A 17,769-nucleotide genomic window follows, 5' to 3' on the forward strand; every position below is an offset into this window, starting at 1 on the left:
TTAGATACAGAGACACATACATTAGTACATACAGGAATCCATAGATATGGAGACACATACATTAGTACGTATAGGAATCCATAGATATGGAGACACATTAGTACGTACTGGGATATAGAGATATGGAGACACACACATTAGTACATACTGAGATCCATAAAAACACAGTATCAGAAGCCATAATGCATATGCAAAGGAGAAAAAGAAATGCCCTAACATAACATTATAAGACAGAGAACCTCCAGAGATGCTGTTCAGTTTATCTTGTGTTGACCACTTACTGCTGGGCATGGGGCCTGCCCTTAAAAGTGGTTTTAAAGAAGACTAACTTTTCATTTACAAGTGTCTATCAGTTGGAGGTAGCTTCTGAGTTAAAGATGGGGCATGTGTCCACTTCTCCTTTCAGCTCTAGGACCTCTGCAAACTCACTCAGGCCCTATGCATATTGCAGAAGTCTCTGGGAGTTCATATGTGGCTAGTCCTGATGTGTCTAGAAGGCCATGTTTCCTTGGTGTCCATCATCTCCTCTGGCTCTTAAAATCTTCCTAGTTTCTCTTCCACAGGGTCCCCTTAGCCCTCAGAGGAGGGATTTGATAGAGACATCCCATTTAGAACTGAGTATTCCAAGGTCTCTCATTCTCTGCACATAGTCTGGCTCTGGGTCTCTGTATTTGTTCCCATGTGCTGCAGAGGAAGCTCCTGTGGTGATGGCTGAGCAAGGCATTGATCTATGAATGCAACAGAATGTTATTAGGGACATGGTTTATCACACAGTATACACCCTTTTGCCCACACGTCTTCATCTTTAATTGCAAATGTTCATTGCAATGAGTCATTGGTCTGATTTGAGGCCTGTGACTTCTGCTACACTATCAATACTGGATTCTCACCCAGACTCTTCTCAGATATCCTGTTGTTGCCCTGCATCATGGAGATCCTGCTGCTTTGGATCAGTATGACTGGTCCCTTCACTCACTCCAGCTGATCATAGATAGGGTAGATGTTGGGGTAAGCCAATTCAGAGGCCTTGACCTGGTCTGGGTGGTAGCAAATTTGATCAGCCTGCCAGTTCTTCTGAACCTGGGTCACCAAGGCCAGCTCTCCTGTGCTTCCCAGGCAAGGTGCAAGTTGCAGGCCTGCTCTTCCAAATGCTATAGCCAATGAGGGGCAGGGCCATCTCTGTGCAGCCTTTGGACATCAACATGGTCCCTGGTGGTAGCCCAGACCATGGATGTTCACGTGGCCTTGGTGGTAGCATAGGCCACAGACATAAACACAGATCCTTGCTGCTACATGGCCATGGACTCAGCCATGACCCTTAGTAGCAGCAGCAGTCAGGACTTCACCATGGCCTGTGATGCCAGTGCAAGCTCCTCACATCAGGCTGTTCCTCAACACCCTCAGGTCTCCAGTTCTACCTCTCTTCATAGTTCTCAGACCATTCCACTTCTCTCCCATCTCTCCATCACATACTTTCACATCATAATGGTACCTGCCGTGGGCAGGCAGTATGGCAGTTGGCTGCTCTAGGTGTCTTCAGCCCACTCACACCTCATGGTGGCAGGCAGACCTCTCCGGGATGGGCAGCTTCATGAGGCACCGTATTAACATAAAAAGTAAAAATTGTAAATTAAATCTTTTAACATAGCATTAAATATTTCATTTCAAACATTTTTAATCTTATAGATTACCATTCAGCTCTAACTCCAAAGAATATTGATAGATTCTAATTGAAAATTATGAAGCTTACCAGTAATATGCCATGGTTTTAACATTCTTGTAACTTAAGGAAACTCAGCTGGCTGGTTTTCCTGCTTCCTTGAGTCTGGGAAAGTTGTTCTGTCTCTAGGGGGAAAGGAATGGTGTTGCTGCATAGCGAGGGTCGTGATGATAGCATGTATTTAATTATTATGTACCAGAATTTATGTGCTGAATTTTAGACTTATCAGAGCAGAATGAGAAATCAATTATAGTACAGAGATCCATACAACTTGAACTTAATTAGGGGGCTAACTCTGCTCAGTTTAGGGATCAGCAGGAATGGCTAGAATTTTTAAGGTTGAATGAGGTTGAGCTGTTATAGTGCCTAGAACATGATGGTGTGACTTATGAAGGATGGAAAGGGGAATGCTTGGCCTTTAACATTGCTGTGGGAGAAAGTGTGAGCTGGAGGCCGAGACAAAAGGACCACTGTCAAAGCCGGCCTGGTCTACCTGGTCTGGTCAAACCCCAGAGAAAGGTAACTAATGGACATTCAACCGAGTAAATATTGAAAAATCATACTTGACAAATCTGGAGAACATTAAAATCCTAGGTGTTAAACAAAATCCCCCCAGGGCAGTTTTTAAACTTAAGAATGTATAGATATTTCCTTGAAATTGTGTACAAAATTCTACACGTGCATTCATATGTGTATAATCTTCATTAGACTCTCTGTGAGATCTATGAGCAGAAGGTCCCAGGCCAGTGACTAAAAGGCACCCCTGAGGCGAACAATAAGGAGAAAATTAATTAACATTGTCCAATTAAGGATAATGCAGATCAAAGATTATCACACAAAAGTGTTAATTAGTTCTGGGAGGGAAGGCTATGTATACAAAAAGAAAAAGTAAGGCAGGGGCTAGAGAGGATGACTCAGCTGCTGAGTGCTTGCTACTCCTCCAGAGGATCTGAGTTAAATTCCTAGAGGCCAGGGTGGTTCACAGTGGTGACTTCAGCCAGCTCCGGGAGATTATGTGCCCTTTTGTCACAGCAGGCACGCATGTGACCTACATACACACACTCATGTAAATAAAAATAATAAAAATGAGTCTTAAAAAAACAAACAAACCAAACCCTTGGGGCTCTAGCTAAGAGCACTTGCTACTTTTGCAGAGGACGTGGGTTTTGTGTCCCTAACACCCACACAGCAGCTCACAGTCATAATCTCAGCTCCAGAGGATCTGACATCCTCTTCTGGCCTCCACTGGCATACACACAGAAAATAAAAGTAAATCATTGTTAAAAATTACAAGATAGTGTACTAGACTGGCATGAACCTTGAAAATGTTGTTTTAAAGAAGGAAGGGAGAGGTGAAGGCCCAGACTACTATGTGGTAGCTTCTTATAGTCTGAAAAGGAGTGAGAACAAGTTAGTAAAAGAAATGGAGGAGGGCCAAGAAAATACAGAACCAACAGGGAAGGTAGTTTTGTTGGAGAACAGCTAAGTGTGAGGTATAAGTGAAAGGTCTTTATGGCTTTAGAGTGGGGGGTGGGAACTTTAAAGCAATTTCAGTGAGGTGGGAAGCATAGAAACCACATCACAAGGGGCAGATGTGTAGAAGAGGGAGGTAGAAAAGGAAGGTACTGAGAGTCAACCCTGGTAGTGAGTACCAACAATAGTAAGTCAACATTGGAGTAAGACTTTTATATGTCAGAATCTGTAGCAAGGTTTTTAAAAGTCTTTATATAACCTTGTAAGAATTCTCTTATGAGTCTCAGTTCTGGGTGAGCAAATGGAGAGCTATAGAGATTGGGTTTTGCTCAGGATCACATGATCGGCAACTGTGACAGGTTTTTAATTCTGTCAGCCTGACTTCCCCTCATTTTTGAGAAAGTGTGGAGTGGGGTTGAGACAGGACTTCCTGTAGCCAAGCCTGGTTTTGAACTTACATCCTGATCCTCCTGACCCCACTTTCAAAAGCTGATGTCAGAGGTAAATGCCACCACACCATGCCTGAGCCTTCAGTTTTTGCCACAGTTATATTAAATATGAGAAATGTCTACAACAAACTAAAGGAAAAGGGAGGTTCTATAAAGTTTAAAGTGAGAATAAATGTTCTTATGTAAAAAACGGAGAAAAGACAATTGTGGGCTTTTTTTTTTTCTTATAAAATAAAACAACAAAAAACTTCCAAAACCATAAAGTAACCAGTAGACAGAGGAGGGGAACCAAGATGGAAGACTTCTGATTCTATCATGTCATGTAGTTTTAATGTTGGCCTTACTAAGTACCGGGGTTTATACAGTGTATAACTAGAGAGAAGCCATTCCTGATGCTTGAAAACATACACAGCTGTTTTTCTCTTGTTGGAAGTGTTCTGCACAAACTTTTTAATTAACTGTATTTAATTTTAGCAAGTGCAGGGTTGAAGCCCAATGCCTGTTCTGGCATGAGCTCTGTCACTGAACTATATCCCCATACCTTTCTTTCAAGTATTTTTAAAGCATAGTAGTTAGATTCCATATTGTAGGACAGTGTTATCTCAAGATAAAAAGAACTTCATAGAAATATTAGCTTGTAAATTTCAGTAATCATATTGTTAGTAGCAATATTAGTTCAGCTGTTTTGAGATTATTTGATGTTTACTCTATGATAGAATAGGTACTTTATGTTAATATTAATAATCAAGGCCTGTTAGGAAAATTACTTTTTTAAAAAGTCAAACAGAAGCCGGATGGCACCTTTAATTCCAACATTCAGGAGGCAGAGGTAGGCAAATCTCTGAGTTTAAGGCCATTATCTTTACCAGAAATTCTTTATATTCTTAAGTGATCCTTTCTTTTCCTTCAGAATTGTAGATGACTCTTGTGTAGGCTCTAAAGGCAAAGGTAAGTGTTGTAAGCCTGCCATTTCAGTCTCTGATACTAACAAATGGAGAATAGATAAAATATCCATTCACACTAAAGGCCTGTATGTGTAGAATAATAATATGTACAAGAGTTGTAGGTCATAGTTACTATCATTTTTACAGTATTAATGGAAAGCTTAACAGTTATATTAAATGTGAGAAACATTTAATACATACTTAATACATATTTAAAACATTGTCTAAAATAAACTAAAGGAAAAGGGAGGTTCTATAAAGTTTAAAGTGAAAGTAAATGTTCTTATGTAAAAAAACGGAGAAAAGACAATTATGAGCTTTTTTCTTATAAAATAAAACAAAGTTTATTTTATTTTTTAAAAAAGAATTAAATTGCCGGGCAGTGGTGGCACATGCCTTTAATCCCAGCACTTGGGAGGCAGAGGCAGATGGATTTCTGAATTCGAGGCCAGCCTGGTCTACAGAGTGAGTTCCAGGACAGCCAGGGCTACACAGAGAAACCCTGTCTCGAAAAACCAAAAAAAAAAAAAAAGAGTTAAATTGTATGGTGTTTTGTATAGTCCTAAGTGTTGTAGAGATTACAATAGAGAAAAGCTTGATTTATATTCTCGAAATGCTTAGATATTTTCAAAGCACAGTGTGTTACTGTTAAGGTTGCAGCGTGTATACATTAGGATATTTATATATATGAGAATTAGAATGTTTCAGAGTATGATGTGTGATAAGGAGTTTTCTGGTATTTTGAATGAGAATGACCCCCATAGCTCATCTATTTATTTGAATGAAATTTGGTTCCAAGTTGGTGGACTCTTTAAGAAAGATTAGAAGGTATGGCCTTGTTGGAGGAGTTGTATCACTTGGGGTGGGGTTGAGGTTTCAAAAGGCCATATCAGGCCCAGTCTCCCTCTTTCTTCCATGAGCTTGTAGTTCAGATGTGTGAACTCTTAGTTACTGTTCCAGCACCATGCTGGCCTGCTTGCTACCATGTTTTCTGTCATAATGATCACGGACCAGCCCTCTGAAATGTAAGCAAGTTCCCAATTAAATGCTTTCTTTTATAAATTGTCTTGATAGTAATCACAACAAAATGGAACAGTAACTAAGATTCAGAGAAGAGAGATTCTGTTTACCTAAAATAATCCAAGACTACTAAGGGTTAAATGACACTTGAGCAAGAGTCTGAAAAGATAGGATTTCAGTAAGAGTCTATAAGAGATAATGAAATAGCCCTAGGTTCTGGTACCATATCAACTGATTTACTTCAGAGTTATTCAAACTCAGCTAAATTACTGAACTCTACTTACCTACAGCTTTGATACTCATTATATGAGAATTACAAAACATTATCATAGAGATTTATAGGATATAAGATAGTATGGTGTCATCATACTTTGTAAACTATGAAGTCTTAAATGAATTTTAAAAAGAAGTAATTGTAGTATTTGGAAGGTAATGAACCAAAGGCACAAGTTTCAACAAAACAAACAAAAAGCCATAAACCATGGAGATGATGACAGAGAAGTGTGTGAATATTATCACTGTACTGGCTACTTTTATGTCACATTGACACAGCAAGAGTCAAGGAGCATCAGAAAAGGAAGGAGCCTCAGTTGAGAAAATGCCTCTATAAGACCTGGCTAGGGTGTTAGTGACATGGGAGGGCCCAGCCCATTGTGGATGGTGCCGTCCCTGGGCTGGTGGTCCTGGCAAGCAGTCTAAGTGGGCCATGAGAACAAGCCAGGAAGCAGCACTCCTGCCTACTGGTCTCTTCACTGTTTGAGTTCCTACCTTGGTCCCTGAGTGTATTATGATTCAAGACATGTAAGCCAAATAAATTTCTTCTCCAAGTTGCTTTTGGTCATAGTGTTTCATCATAGAAAATGGTAATCCTAAGACAGCTGCTAATATACATCTTTACTTAAGAAAATTACCTTAAATCATTTTTTTCAAGATTTATGTTGATCCCTTCCCAAAAAGATTTTAGAAGGCTTTCATCTCTTCAGTTGTAGCACTTAGTTTTATTGAAGTCATGTACATAGTTAGTGTAGAATTAATTTTCAGTCAAACTGCTTTAATAAAGATTGTAACACTGAACTAAGATAGCAAATGCATCCCGCAAAACGATTTACAGTCATTTGCATGGCTGCAATTACAAAAACAAGCTTCTCTGCTCTTGGCTAGATCAGAATTGTTTCTTTGATCAAGTCAGGGTTTGAATTATTGAAGCTATTTCTAGGTCTCACATGAAAGTAATGCTTATAATGTCCCATCTCTAGTATATCATTCATTCATGTTCTTTGCCTTGCAAGACTTTTATTTAAATATGCTGTGAAGAAGCAATATATTTTTAGCAAATTAAGACGTGGTGTGAATATTATGCCACCCCTTGCTGTTATCTGATACTGGGCTCTTGGAATTTATGTTGAACCTATGAAATTTAGTCAGAGTTACTTCTCCAAAGGCAAGAAACTTGGGAAACATTTTTTTGTGTGTTATTTGAGTGTTCATTTTTCATTTAAGAAAAGGAGTGAAAAGTTTTTCTTGAACACTAAAATTGAGCTTATTTTTGTGAATAATTCTAAATATTTTCTTCCTTTACAGATTATCTTGCTAATCATGGCCGGTTAAATGAATCTGAAGCCAGGAGAAAATTTTGGCAAATTCTGTCTGCTGTTGATTATTGCCATGGCCAGAAGGTAGTGCACCGTGACCTGAAGGCTGAAAATCTCCTGCTGGATAACAACATGAATATCAAAATAGCAGGTAAGTGGGAAGTAACTGCCTGGAAATGATGGGATGAAAGCCGTTGTCCTGAGTGTATGGAAGGAGCCCTGCAGGCAGTTAGGCAAGATGTGCTCACCTCTTAGTCCTTTGTGTGACTATGAAGAAAGAAAATACGTTCACTCTTCATCTGTAAAATGACAGGACTGTACTTGGGGGGTCTGAGTTGCATCTAAATTTCTTGGGAGGTTCTGTAAAGAGGTTGTTTGTCAGTGTGACACTGATTAGAAAGCTGGAGAGGTCCAATGAGGATGCAGACGGAAAGAGACAAAGGAGGTGATGGAAGCAGAAGGTGAACAACACAGAGGGACATATCACACACGTATCTGTGTATGTGTGTGTTGTATTGCTGTGTTTGTATTTTTATTGTTTATAAGACAGTATGGCTCTCATATAGCCTAGGCTGGCCTTAAGCACATTATGTAGCTCAGGCCACCTTATGGTTCTCCTACCTTTGTTTCCCAAGCTCTGAGTCTACAAGCATGTACCACCATGTCCAGCTCAACTGAAAAACATTTGAAGTTTTGTGATGTGAGTTCCTTCCTTCCTTCCTTTCTTCCTTCCTTCCTTCCTTCCTTCCTTCCCTCCTTCCTTTTCTCTCTCTCCCTCTCCCTCTCTCTTTCTCTCTCTCTCTTTTTCCCTTCCCTCCCTCCCTCCCTCCCTCCCTCCCTCCCTCCCTCTCTCTCTCTCTCTTTCTTTCTTTCTTTCTTTCTTTCTTTCTTTCTTTCTTTCTCTTGACCTTTTAAGATACTGTCTTACTATGTAACCCTGGCTGACCTGGAACTTGCTATATAGAACAGGCTGTCCTTGAACTCACAGAGATCTACCTTCCTCTACCTCTGCTGGGATTAAAGTTGATAATATGGATTTCTTAATTCACATAGTCAAAACTCACTCATATGTGGTAAAATATATGCTAGGCATTATGCTATGGTAAATATGTGATATGTATAAATTATTTCACAGCATATATGTATATCAAAATTCACATTGTGTTTTTTATTTGTCAATCATACCTCAGGTTGTAAATATACAGAAAGGCGATATGTAAAGAGCTGGTGTTATATAGAGCTCAGTGATAGAGCATTTGCTTACCATATGCAAGGCCCTGGGTTCAATTCCCTGAACCACCTAAAAGAGTGGCAAGGGTGTAACTATGGCCCAACTAGGGCAGAAGAATAAGGAGGGAACATCAGTCAACCTGAGGAGCCAGGAAAGCATCACAGATCAGGGGGTGTTTGATCTTGTTCTTGAGAGATGAGTTAATTGCTTGCCAAAAATGCAGAAGCAGGATACTGTAGTCTAGCATATGAGACTAGGATGGTGAAGAGCATAGCTCAGTGTGGACAAAAGGAGCCGCAGAGGAGGAACAGCATACACAAACACTAGGAATGGTCTTGAATGCCTTGTCAGAACATCTTACAGTCAATGGGAGTTGAAGCTATTGAAAGGTGTATAGTATCCATCTAAGTGAAGTGGAATTGGGATAGCAAAATTAACTTTGCATGTCAGCAAACTCTGGCAGTAGTGTTGAGATAGTTTGGTGGCATGAGAGCTGCATACAGAGCTGCATACACTTAGTGTACAGAACAGTCCTGGGAAGAGCATGGGTCTAAATAGAGCAACCAGTAGAGGCTGAAGATGTGAGGGGAAGGGAGATTTAGAAAATAAGGGCATAGGTTAAAATGTTGGCACAGTGGCAAGTTGTGGTGACTTGTACCAGGATTGCTGAGGGACAGACTCCATGTAGAGTCATCTGTTCACTAGTTAGGGTAAATACTTACTGGACTCAGTGACTTTAAGGACAAAGCAGCTGCACTCTTTTAAGAAGGAGGGAGGGAGGGAAGGAAGGAGAGAGGGTAAGTGTCAGTCTACTGATTTCTAACTTTTTGTTGTGAAAATCCAATACATAGTAACTGTTTCCATAGGGAGATGTTGGTTTATGTCTTTTATGTATGTGTTTTATTTTTATTTCTGGGACACCCCCTACACACACAGATCCTTATATATTTGGTGGATGGAGCAAAAGCCCCCACAAGCAGGTTTCATTGAGCAAGTGCCAGCACAGAAAGAACTCCCTCATTCTGAATGAAAAACAAACTCCAACCTTTATTGCTTAGAGAAAGAAAAAACTTCTACCTTTTTATTGAGTGTGAAAAATCCCTGTCCTTGTCAGTAAGAAGAAACCTGGTGTTAAGAAAGAACATGTCTCATGGTAAGAAGAAGACTGCCTGCTCTCTCTGCGCTCCCCCCCCCACCCTGCTGCTTTCTCTGTGTTTTCTCTTTTTCTGCTCTCCTCATTGTTCCTAGTTCTTGTGCTTTTTCAGGATGCATGATCACATAGTGTTCTAAGCATCAATTTTTCAAAAGTTCGCAAGTTCAAACATAAATTCAAATCATAAATTGAATAAAAAGTTACAACAGAGATGTTTACATGTGTTTCCTAGTTAGCTCCACAGGCTCATTAAGAGTTTACAACAATAATTCTTATGTCTAAGTTAGCATGGTTTTCTCAAGAGGCAAATCATCTGCCTAGTGTCTTATTAAGTTTGAGGTTTTGTATAGATAAACCAGATAGTATTTTATTGTTTGTATTTACACCTATAATAAATTGTTCATTCTCAGTTTATAACCTTTAGTTATCAGGTAATGGTTTCACACCCAGCCCAGAAGGAATGCTTTCCCTAATTGTAAATAAGTCTGCTTTCTCTCTTATTGCAGTTAGTTCATAACAGATGAAGGCTTACGGAGCCCTAATTGCAGCTTTCATATTACAGAAGGCTCAAAATTACTTGTATAAATTTAGGAATTCTATAATAAAATCATTATTAGGAATTATAAAATCATCAATTTGTCTACATAGCATCACTACAAGACAGTACTTCTTTGTTGATCTGCAGAAAATCTGCCCAATAGGATGGCCTAATGCCTAGACATTGTTATATGACAAGAAAAACATTTCAGCTGCAAGAAGCAATCCTGAGATGAATCTCTTGGGACCCTGCCTCTTAGAAAAACAATGGGCCACTTTAAGGAAAGTAACATGCTAACCTTAGCATATTCTAGATGTCTCCTGACAGGTCAGGTGGTCAGGGTCAGATCTTGAAGGATTCTACAAGGATTCCAACATTTAGATGCAGTTTTTAAAAGGATTTTTCTTGAGTATTTATAGGAGTTTTAGCTGTTTGAGAAATTTACATCTGCATCTTGATTAATCCACTTTTTCTCTTTTTTGAGGAGTGGGAGTTGGGGAGGAGGTGAAAAAGGGTTTCTCTGTACAGCCCTGACTGTCCTGAAACTCTGTAGATTGGGCTGGCCTCAAAAGTCCACCTGCCTCTGCCTTCCAAGTGCTGGGATTAAAGGTATGTACCACCACTCCCAGCTGACCCCTTTCCCTCCCTACATTATGTGATTGTTCTGGTTTTTTAACCCACTAAGTCTACCTAGTGCTGCATATATGTGCATGGGTATAGAACCAACTGTTGGAGCATAATAGCCTCTTAGAGCTACATCACCAAAGAAAACTGACTCTGTCTCCCCCAGCAGCCATCAGTTCATCTAAAGATAGAACTTCATGAGTCCCTCCCCCACGCATTCTGGGATTTTGCCCAACTTGATCTTGTACAGGACTTGTACAAGAAGTCCCACCCTCTGTGGGTTCATGTGTGTAACAGTGCTGACATGCCCAGTAACTTACTGTTTTAATGCAGAGGTCCACTACCTCTGTCTTGTACAATCCCCCCCCCCTTCCAGGATGATTCCTGAGCTATGAGGGAGGGGGCATGGTATAGCTGTCCCATTTAAGGCTTGACACTCTACAGCAGTCTCCCACCCTCTGCATATTGACCAGGTGTGATCTCTGTATTGCTCACTGTTGTAAAAAGACACTTCTCTGAAAGGATAGGCCAGGTTAGAAGTTTTTAAATATCTCAGAATTCTTGACTTTTACAGAGATCTAGCACAGGACAAATGGAACTCCATGTAAAGAAATCAAAAGGAAAAACCAAAACAAAATTATTGCTCAATTTATTAACTTCCCCTGCTTCTCTTGCTTATTAAGATTTCTATAATTGTTAAAAGTGAACTTTTTAAGCCACTTATGTTGAAGATGTTGAAGTTAAAAGGACAAATCAAAATCATGTTTTCATTTAAAATGTACCTATATTTAAAAGACAAATAGAAAGATAGATCATGGATAGTCTTCATAATTGCAGAAGCATAGCTCTGAAGTTAATTTTAGCAACAATGCAGAGCCATGGGTTCACTGGCGGGTGATGTTCAAGTTGTCTCAATCATGAATCTTCCCTTTCATGAGATAGGACATTCTGGGGAAGGCTGGAACAAAGCAGCATGGCTTTCAGGAGAGCCTGTCCTCGCAGCAGGTTGTTGTTCGCCGTCTGGCTATTTACTTATAATGACCATTATGTATTAAGTTATGTTTAGTTTTACTCTCCAACTTTCACATCTTGAAAGTTTTATAGTAAATACCTGATGATTCAAATATAATTACTTGGAGGAAGTTTTCAGGAAATAGCTACAACTCAGAACTGGAGAGATGGCTCAGCCGCAAAACACACCCAGTACCCATGTCAGACAACTCACAACTACCTGTAACTCCAGCTCCAAAGGATCCAGCACCCTCTTTTAGACTCTGCAGGCACCATGTGCACAACACACACATACACACATGCACAATATTTAAATAATAAAAACAAATCTTTTTTTTTTAAATTACTACAATCCAAATGAGACTCCCTGTGGAGTGCCGAGTCTGAATAAGCAGAACAGATATAGGCTCTGCTGATGCCATTGTATCTGTCACGTTGTGTAGACTAACTTCTTCAGGTCAGAGCTTCTGTTGTCTTACTTAGAAATTACTGTGTCTTTCAGGGACAGTATGTAGAGATTAATGATTCTTTAAGACAAGGAGGCAGTACACTGTAGTAGGTAAGAAGTAGGCCACTTGGGAATGAATCCTAGCATTGCCACTTACTGGCTTACTGACCTTAGAGACACTGTCTCACCTCCCTGTTCTCAGTTTCCATATCTGGAAAGAGGGAATGGCCCAGGCCTTATCGCACAGTGGCTGTTACTTGAATTAATATTTGCAGAGTACTTCAAACTGTGCCTGGTACTTGGTCCTGTTCAAGTGTTCGTAAAATAATTGTTAGTTAAATCTCTTGGCACCATGTAAATACTTAATAAAAGGTGGCTGCTGTTTGTGTTCAATGCTTAATTGTTCCATTGAAACAAAGCTGTAAAACTTTGATAACCAACTAACCTCCTTCAGCATATTAAAAAAAAAAAAAAAAAACTAAAAAGTCAGCTAGCCTTAAAGCCTTATTGATGCAAAGAGTAAAGGAGCAAGGAGAGTGTATCATTGAAATTATCTCTGTCTGGTTGCCATTTCCTCTGAGCAAACCTTAGGTGTAATTAGCAAAGTTAGCTAGCCTAGTCTGACTTCTGTGTCAAGTCACTTATCTGAGCCTAGAAGGAAGGCTTCTTTGCTGACTTGTTTGGTGACTTACCACCTCAGCCATTGCTTCTACACCTTTCCACTTATTAGAAGACCTTGAGATAAGGTGTCCATGTATACAGTTTCAGTCTTATGCCCTAGAAAAGAGAAAGGATGCAGATGAAAGGGGGATTTATTGAAAGATGTTTGTTGACCTTCTTCCTTTCATTATCCCCCTGCTACTGGTATCATAGTAATGGGAAGATAGCCTTGCAATGCAAGCAGGATGACATCCGTCCATCAGTCCTGCTTTGCAGGCTCAGTTCATCAAACCTGCATAGGCCTTCATTGATGTTGTTCTTCCCACCCTTTCTCCATGAAGCTAAGGACTATCATTTCCTTGTTTCTTGGCTCTTGGATTCCCTGATTGGGCACAATTAGATGGTTCTAGAAGATTCACACAGGTCTGAGGATGACATTTCATCCCAGCTTTGGTGCCTTCCTGACAGATCCTGTCAGACAGTAACTGATGATTGGAGGTAAATGAGGCTTTTTCTCAACGGTGAGCAACAGAATATGCATTGAAGTTAGCGTTGGCTAATGGAGTTGCTGTCAGTGCAATGAGTCAGCCTGGTTCCTGTCACACTCCTGCCTTTCATTTGCCAACATTTATTTCTTTGTGATTGTCTTCCTCACTCCTATGATAATTACTAATGTGTACCCTTTCATCAGGCTGGGTATTGTGATTCTCTTGGTCATTTAAGAATGATGAAATTTAACCCTCAAACAGTCTACTTCTCAGCAAGGGAATTATTTTAATTTTTAAAATCACATTGGTGTGTGGAGGGGCGTGTGTGTGTGTGTGTGTGTGTGTGCGTGTGTGTGTGTGTGTGTGTGTTGTACCTGAAAAGGAAGAGAAAGTGCAAGTCTGGAAGTCAAAGCAAAACTTGGAAGAATCAGTTCTCAGCTTCCACTGGGTCCTGGGAGTTGAACGTAGGTCAGAAGGCTTGGCATCAGGAGTCTTTACCCACAGAGCCATCACATCAGCCCAAGAATTTTTGTAAAATTATAAGTTAGACATTATAACACACTGTTAGAGATTTTAAATGCCTGAGTTGTGATACATAAAAATTATTTATTTATTATTGACTTAAAGTAAAGATAGGGTTTGTTTATTTATTTTCTTTTTTTTTAAAAAAAAAAAGTTACTTAGATTACTAAACAACTTCTCCTTAATTAAAAAGGAAACACTGAAAATGTTTAGTAATTATTGTTTTACAGCAGTAAGTACTGGCCAACAGTTAACCTACTTTCCTATCATCTGTTCCTTCATGCTCAAACTCCTGGCATCACTTCACAGATGGCTAGAGGGACAGAAGCTCAGGCCTGCTGAATCCAAAACTGCACTGTAGCTGTTTCCAGCTGTCTCTCGCTATTTGGTCTATTTCATTACTTTATTCCAACAAACAATAGAAATCTCTCCTGTGCTTGCTGTTCCCATTAGGCGGTAATCAACAACAGCTTATTTACTCTTTATATGACTTTTTTGTTCCTAAAGCAGTAGCCCTTTCCTAATGATGCTTGGATACTGGTAAATCATGCCATTTATGATAGCAGTAGTGATTTTTGTTGTCAGGAAGATAAAGGTCAGTCATCTTTCAAAACACAGCAGAAAACACCAAGAGTTCTAATATGTGATACTTGTGGTTTGTAACTGGTTAGAAAAAGATAGTTATATGACTCAGCTTCTGAGGCCTAGTTGATTCCCATGAGTGTCAGTAGCGGATCTTTGATCCTATCTTTTATAAATATTCAAACCATACATAAACCAAGTAAATGAGTGTAGATATATCAGGAAATCTTGAAGCTATTGTGAGAGTAAAAGTTCAGAGTGTTTGCTTTAGTATCACAGGGAGGGAAACAGGCATCATCTGGATATAATGAGGACAGAGTTGTCTGCATCATGCGCTCTTAGAATGACTATAGATTCCTAAAATGAATGTAATGATGCATTAAAATACAGCTCTACAAACATCTCTAACTGCTCTTGGTCACAAACACCTGATAGGTCAGCTTCATCTGGCACAGAAAATAATTTATAATCCTTCTTCTCTGTTTAATGGTAGGTACTGATCCTGGATTTTGAGTAGCCTTGCCTTCAATTTTAAGTTACATTATACTGCCTAGGCATACCTGGGGCTTTGATGGAACAGTTTTAACAGTTGTAATACCTGACCTGTATTTGAACACAGCTTTACTCACTTGTAGCTGTAAATACATAAACATATCAGTAAAACACAGAATGATGATCTGGATCTTAATCCAGGTTTCTAAATACTATTATCCAACAAAAAGAACCATAGCATCTTAGAGCAATAGTGGTGTTCAGAGCAAAGAAGATACAACATGAGCATGGGTAATCTTTTGTTATCCAAAAATACAGAAGTACTTAAAACTAAATTTTTTTTTTAAAAAAAAATGTTAAATGAAGTAGATTGACACAGGATTCGCCAAACCTGGAACAATTGGAATATCAGAATAACTAACAGCAGTATTCTGTTATAGCGTAAAGCGTCAAATATTTACAGTAGTAAATGATATAGCAGTATAATAAATATCTCTTCCTCACAGAGGAGTTGTAATTAATGAGGTGATAGATTTAGTTAGCTTTGGCCATTGCACAATTATAACATACTCAAAATATCACGTTGTAGTCCATAAATCCATATTATTTTATATTTGACATTTAAAAAGTGAGACTAAGGGCCAGCAAGATGGCTCATCATGTAATGAGACTTGCTGACAAGCTATAAATGGAGTTGAATCCCTGCAATCCACATGGCGGAAGGAAAGAACTGATTCCAACAAGTTCTCTTCTAACATCTACATGTGTACCATGGCATGCGTACGCCTCCACATATGGATAAACAAATATTTCTAACTGAAATTTTAAAAATAGAAATGAGACCATCTATCAAGGAGAGTATCTATTTAATTCTCTGATCTGACATGGCCTGAAATCAAAGTCTAGATAGATATAGGAGTGTCTCTCACCCCAGCAGCTGAAGTGGGGACTCTCCGTAAACCTGTTGCCTGTCTGTGGAATGTGTTCTCTTAACTGAGCTGCCTTGTCTAGCTTCTGTAGGAGAGGATCTGCCTAGCCCAGCAGAGAGCTGATATACCAGTGTTGGGGGATATCCAAGGGGACCTCTCCTCTCTCAGAGGAGAAAGGGAGGGGGGATGGGAGGAGTTAGGGCAGCAAGCAGAATGTTTAAAAAGGGGTGGAGGAGAGTGCCCAAGTGATCATTTCCCTAATAGTTGCCTAAAGCAGCTGCTGCTGAACATCTGTTGCTATTCTCCTTCTGCATTGTTGGGACTCTTGCTCTGTGTTTTCTTCTGTGGATAGCAGTACACATGTGTGGCATGTGTGTGTGTAGCAAGTGCTTTGTATGATGAAATAAGAATACAGCAGACTTTTTGTATCTGTGGGTTCCACATCCTGGGATTTAACCAACCACAGATGGAAACTACTCTCTGAGTAAAATGTCACATGATTGCTCATGGCTAGGTCTTACCTCTGATTTTAAATTATATTATGCAGATAGGCCTAGGAAACGTGAACTTCTACTAAACTTGTGCAGGGTTGTTTTTTCTTGCCATTTACCCTAAGCAATTAAATACAGCAACTAGTTAAATTGTTTCTGAACTGTATTAGGTATCATACATAATCCAGAGATGATTTAAAATGTACAGGGAGAAGTATGGAGGTCGTAGGCAAGTACTGCCCCATTTTATATAAGGGATCTGGACACTTAGTACCCACCGTGTGTCCTGTAACCAGTCCTCCACACATACTGAAGGGCAGTTGTGTAGGTCATTCTGCCTTAGTAAATGGTAATCAGAAATCTTAAATTTTTCCTATTTCATCTACTTGCTTACTCCTTACTTCATTTACTGTATGCTGTTTACAGAAAACTATAGGCTGTAAATGAAGAAAATTTTCCATATTTCTATGGAGAAATATAAATGGCCTTTTAAAATGCCATTTCATTGCCAATTCTCTTACCTGGAATTATTAACTTGGTAACAAATAGCTATAGATCACTGTGTCGGGGAAGGATGCAAAGGTGTCCCATGTCTGCAGTGCAGTGGCAGCTGCACCATCTCTCACAAGTGCTTCGCTCTCTCCTGAAATAAGTTTTCCTTCCACATTGCTGTACTAGGAAGACTCCTCAAAGAGTCCTCATGTAATAATGTGATATTATATGTAATACATGTGATAAGTAATATGTAATAATGCCCCTTTAAAAGACACAGAATGGGCTGCACCTGTGGCTTTTCTTCCATGAATGAGGCCCTCACTGCCATTTACTGAGTACATACAATGTTTCAGTGATATTACATACTTTTTCTACTTAAATCTTAACATGCCCATTATGTTATCACGAAAATAATTTTGGAAGTACTCTGGCAAAGTTTCTTGAATATAGACAGGTGTGGTTCTGTGAGCCTAGCTGCTGTTCAGTTTAATTGTTCCACAGAATCAGATAACCTAGAAAGCATGTGTCTATTTAGTACCTCTTTCTTGTGACTAAACAGGGTGCTTTCTCTGCCTAAATCTGTAAAAATGAGATTGGACTGGATGACCTAGACAGTGACTCTTGCTCTCTTGCTAAGAAGTGTACTAATGAGCGACCTCAAGGCTGTCTTCCCAATAGGCTGTGTCTTTCCTCCTTTGAGTTCATTTCACCAGTGCAGGGAAGTTCTGAGTGAAGCACCCCATCTGGCTCTTTAAGACATTGAGCTGGGCAGTGGTGACGCATACCTTTAATCCCAGCACTTGGGAGGCAGAGGCAGGCAGTTCCAGGCCAGTCTGGTCTACAGAGTGAGTTCCAGGACAGCCAGGACTACACAGAGAAACCTTGTCTTGAAAAGAGAGAGAGAGAG

General features: G+C 39.6%; 1 protein-coding gene across 3 annotated transcripts in view; it reads left to right on the forward strand.

Moving 5' to 3' along the window:
* Positions 1-17,769, forward strand: part of Sik2 (salt inducible kinase 2) — a 104,157-nt gene that overhangs the window by 60,880 nt on the left and 25,508 nt on the right. For all 3 annotated transcript variants that reach the window (XR_003713412.1, XM_028783857.1, XM_028783856.1), the window contains exon 4: positions 7,188-7,349. Coding sequence is in view for 2 of the 3 variants with exons in the window: in XM_028783857.1 (XP_028639690.1) it covers positions 7,188-7,349 (162 nt within the window). In the remaining variant the exon portion in view is untranslated. The remainder of the gene's footprint in view (positions 1-7,187; positions 7,350-17,769) is intronic.

The sequence above is a fragment of the Grammomys surdaster genome, unplaced genomic scaffold, assembly GCF_004785775.1.
Source record: "Grammomys surdaster isolate TR1022 unplaced genomic scaffold, NIH_TR_1.0 1164, whole genome shotgun sequence".
Taxonomy (NCBI): Eukaryota; Metazoa; Chordata; class Mammalia; order Rodentia; family Muridae; genus Grammomys; species Grammomys surdaster.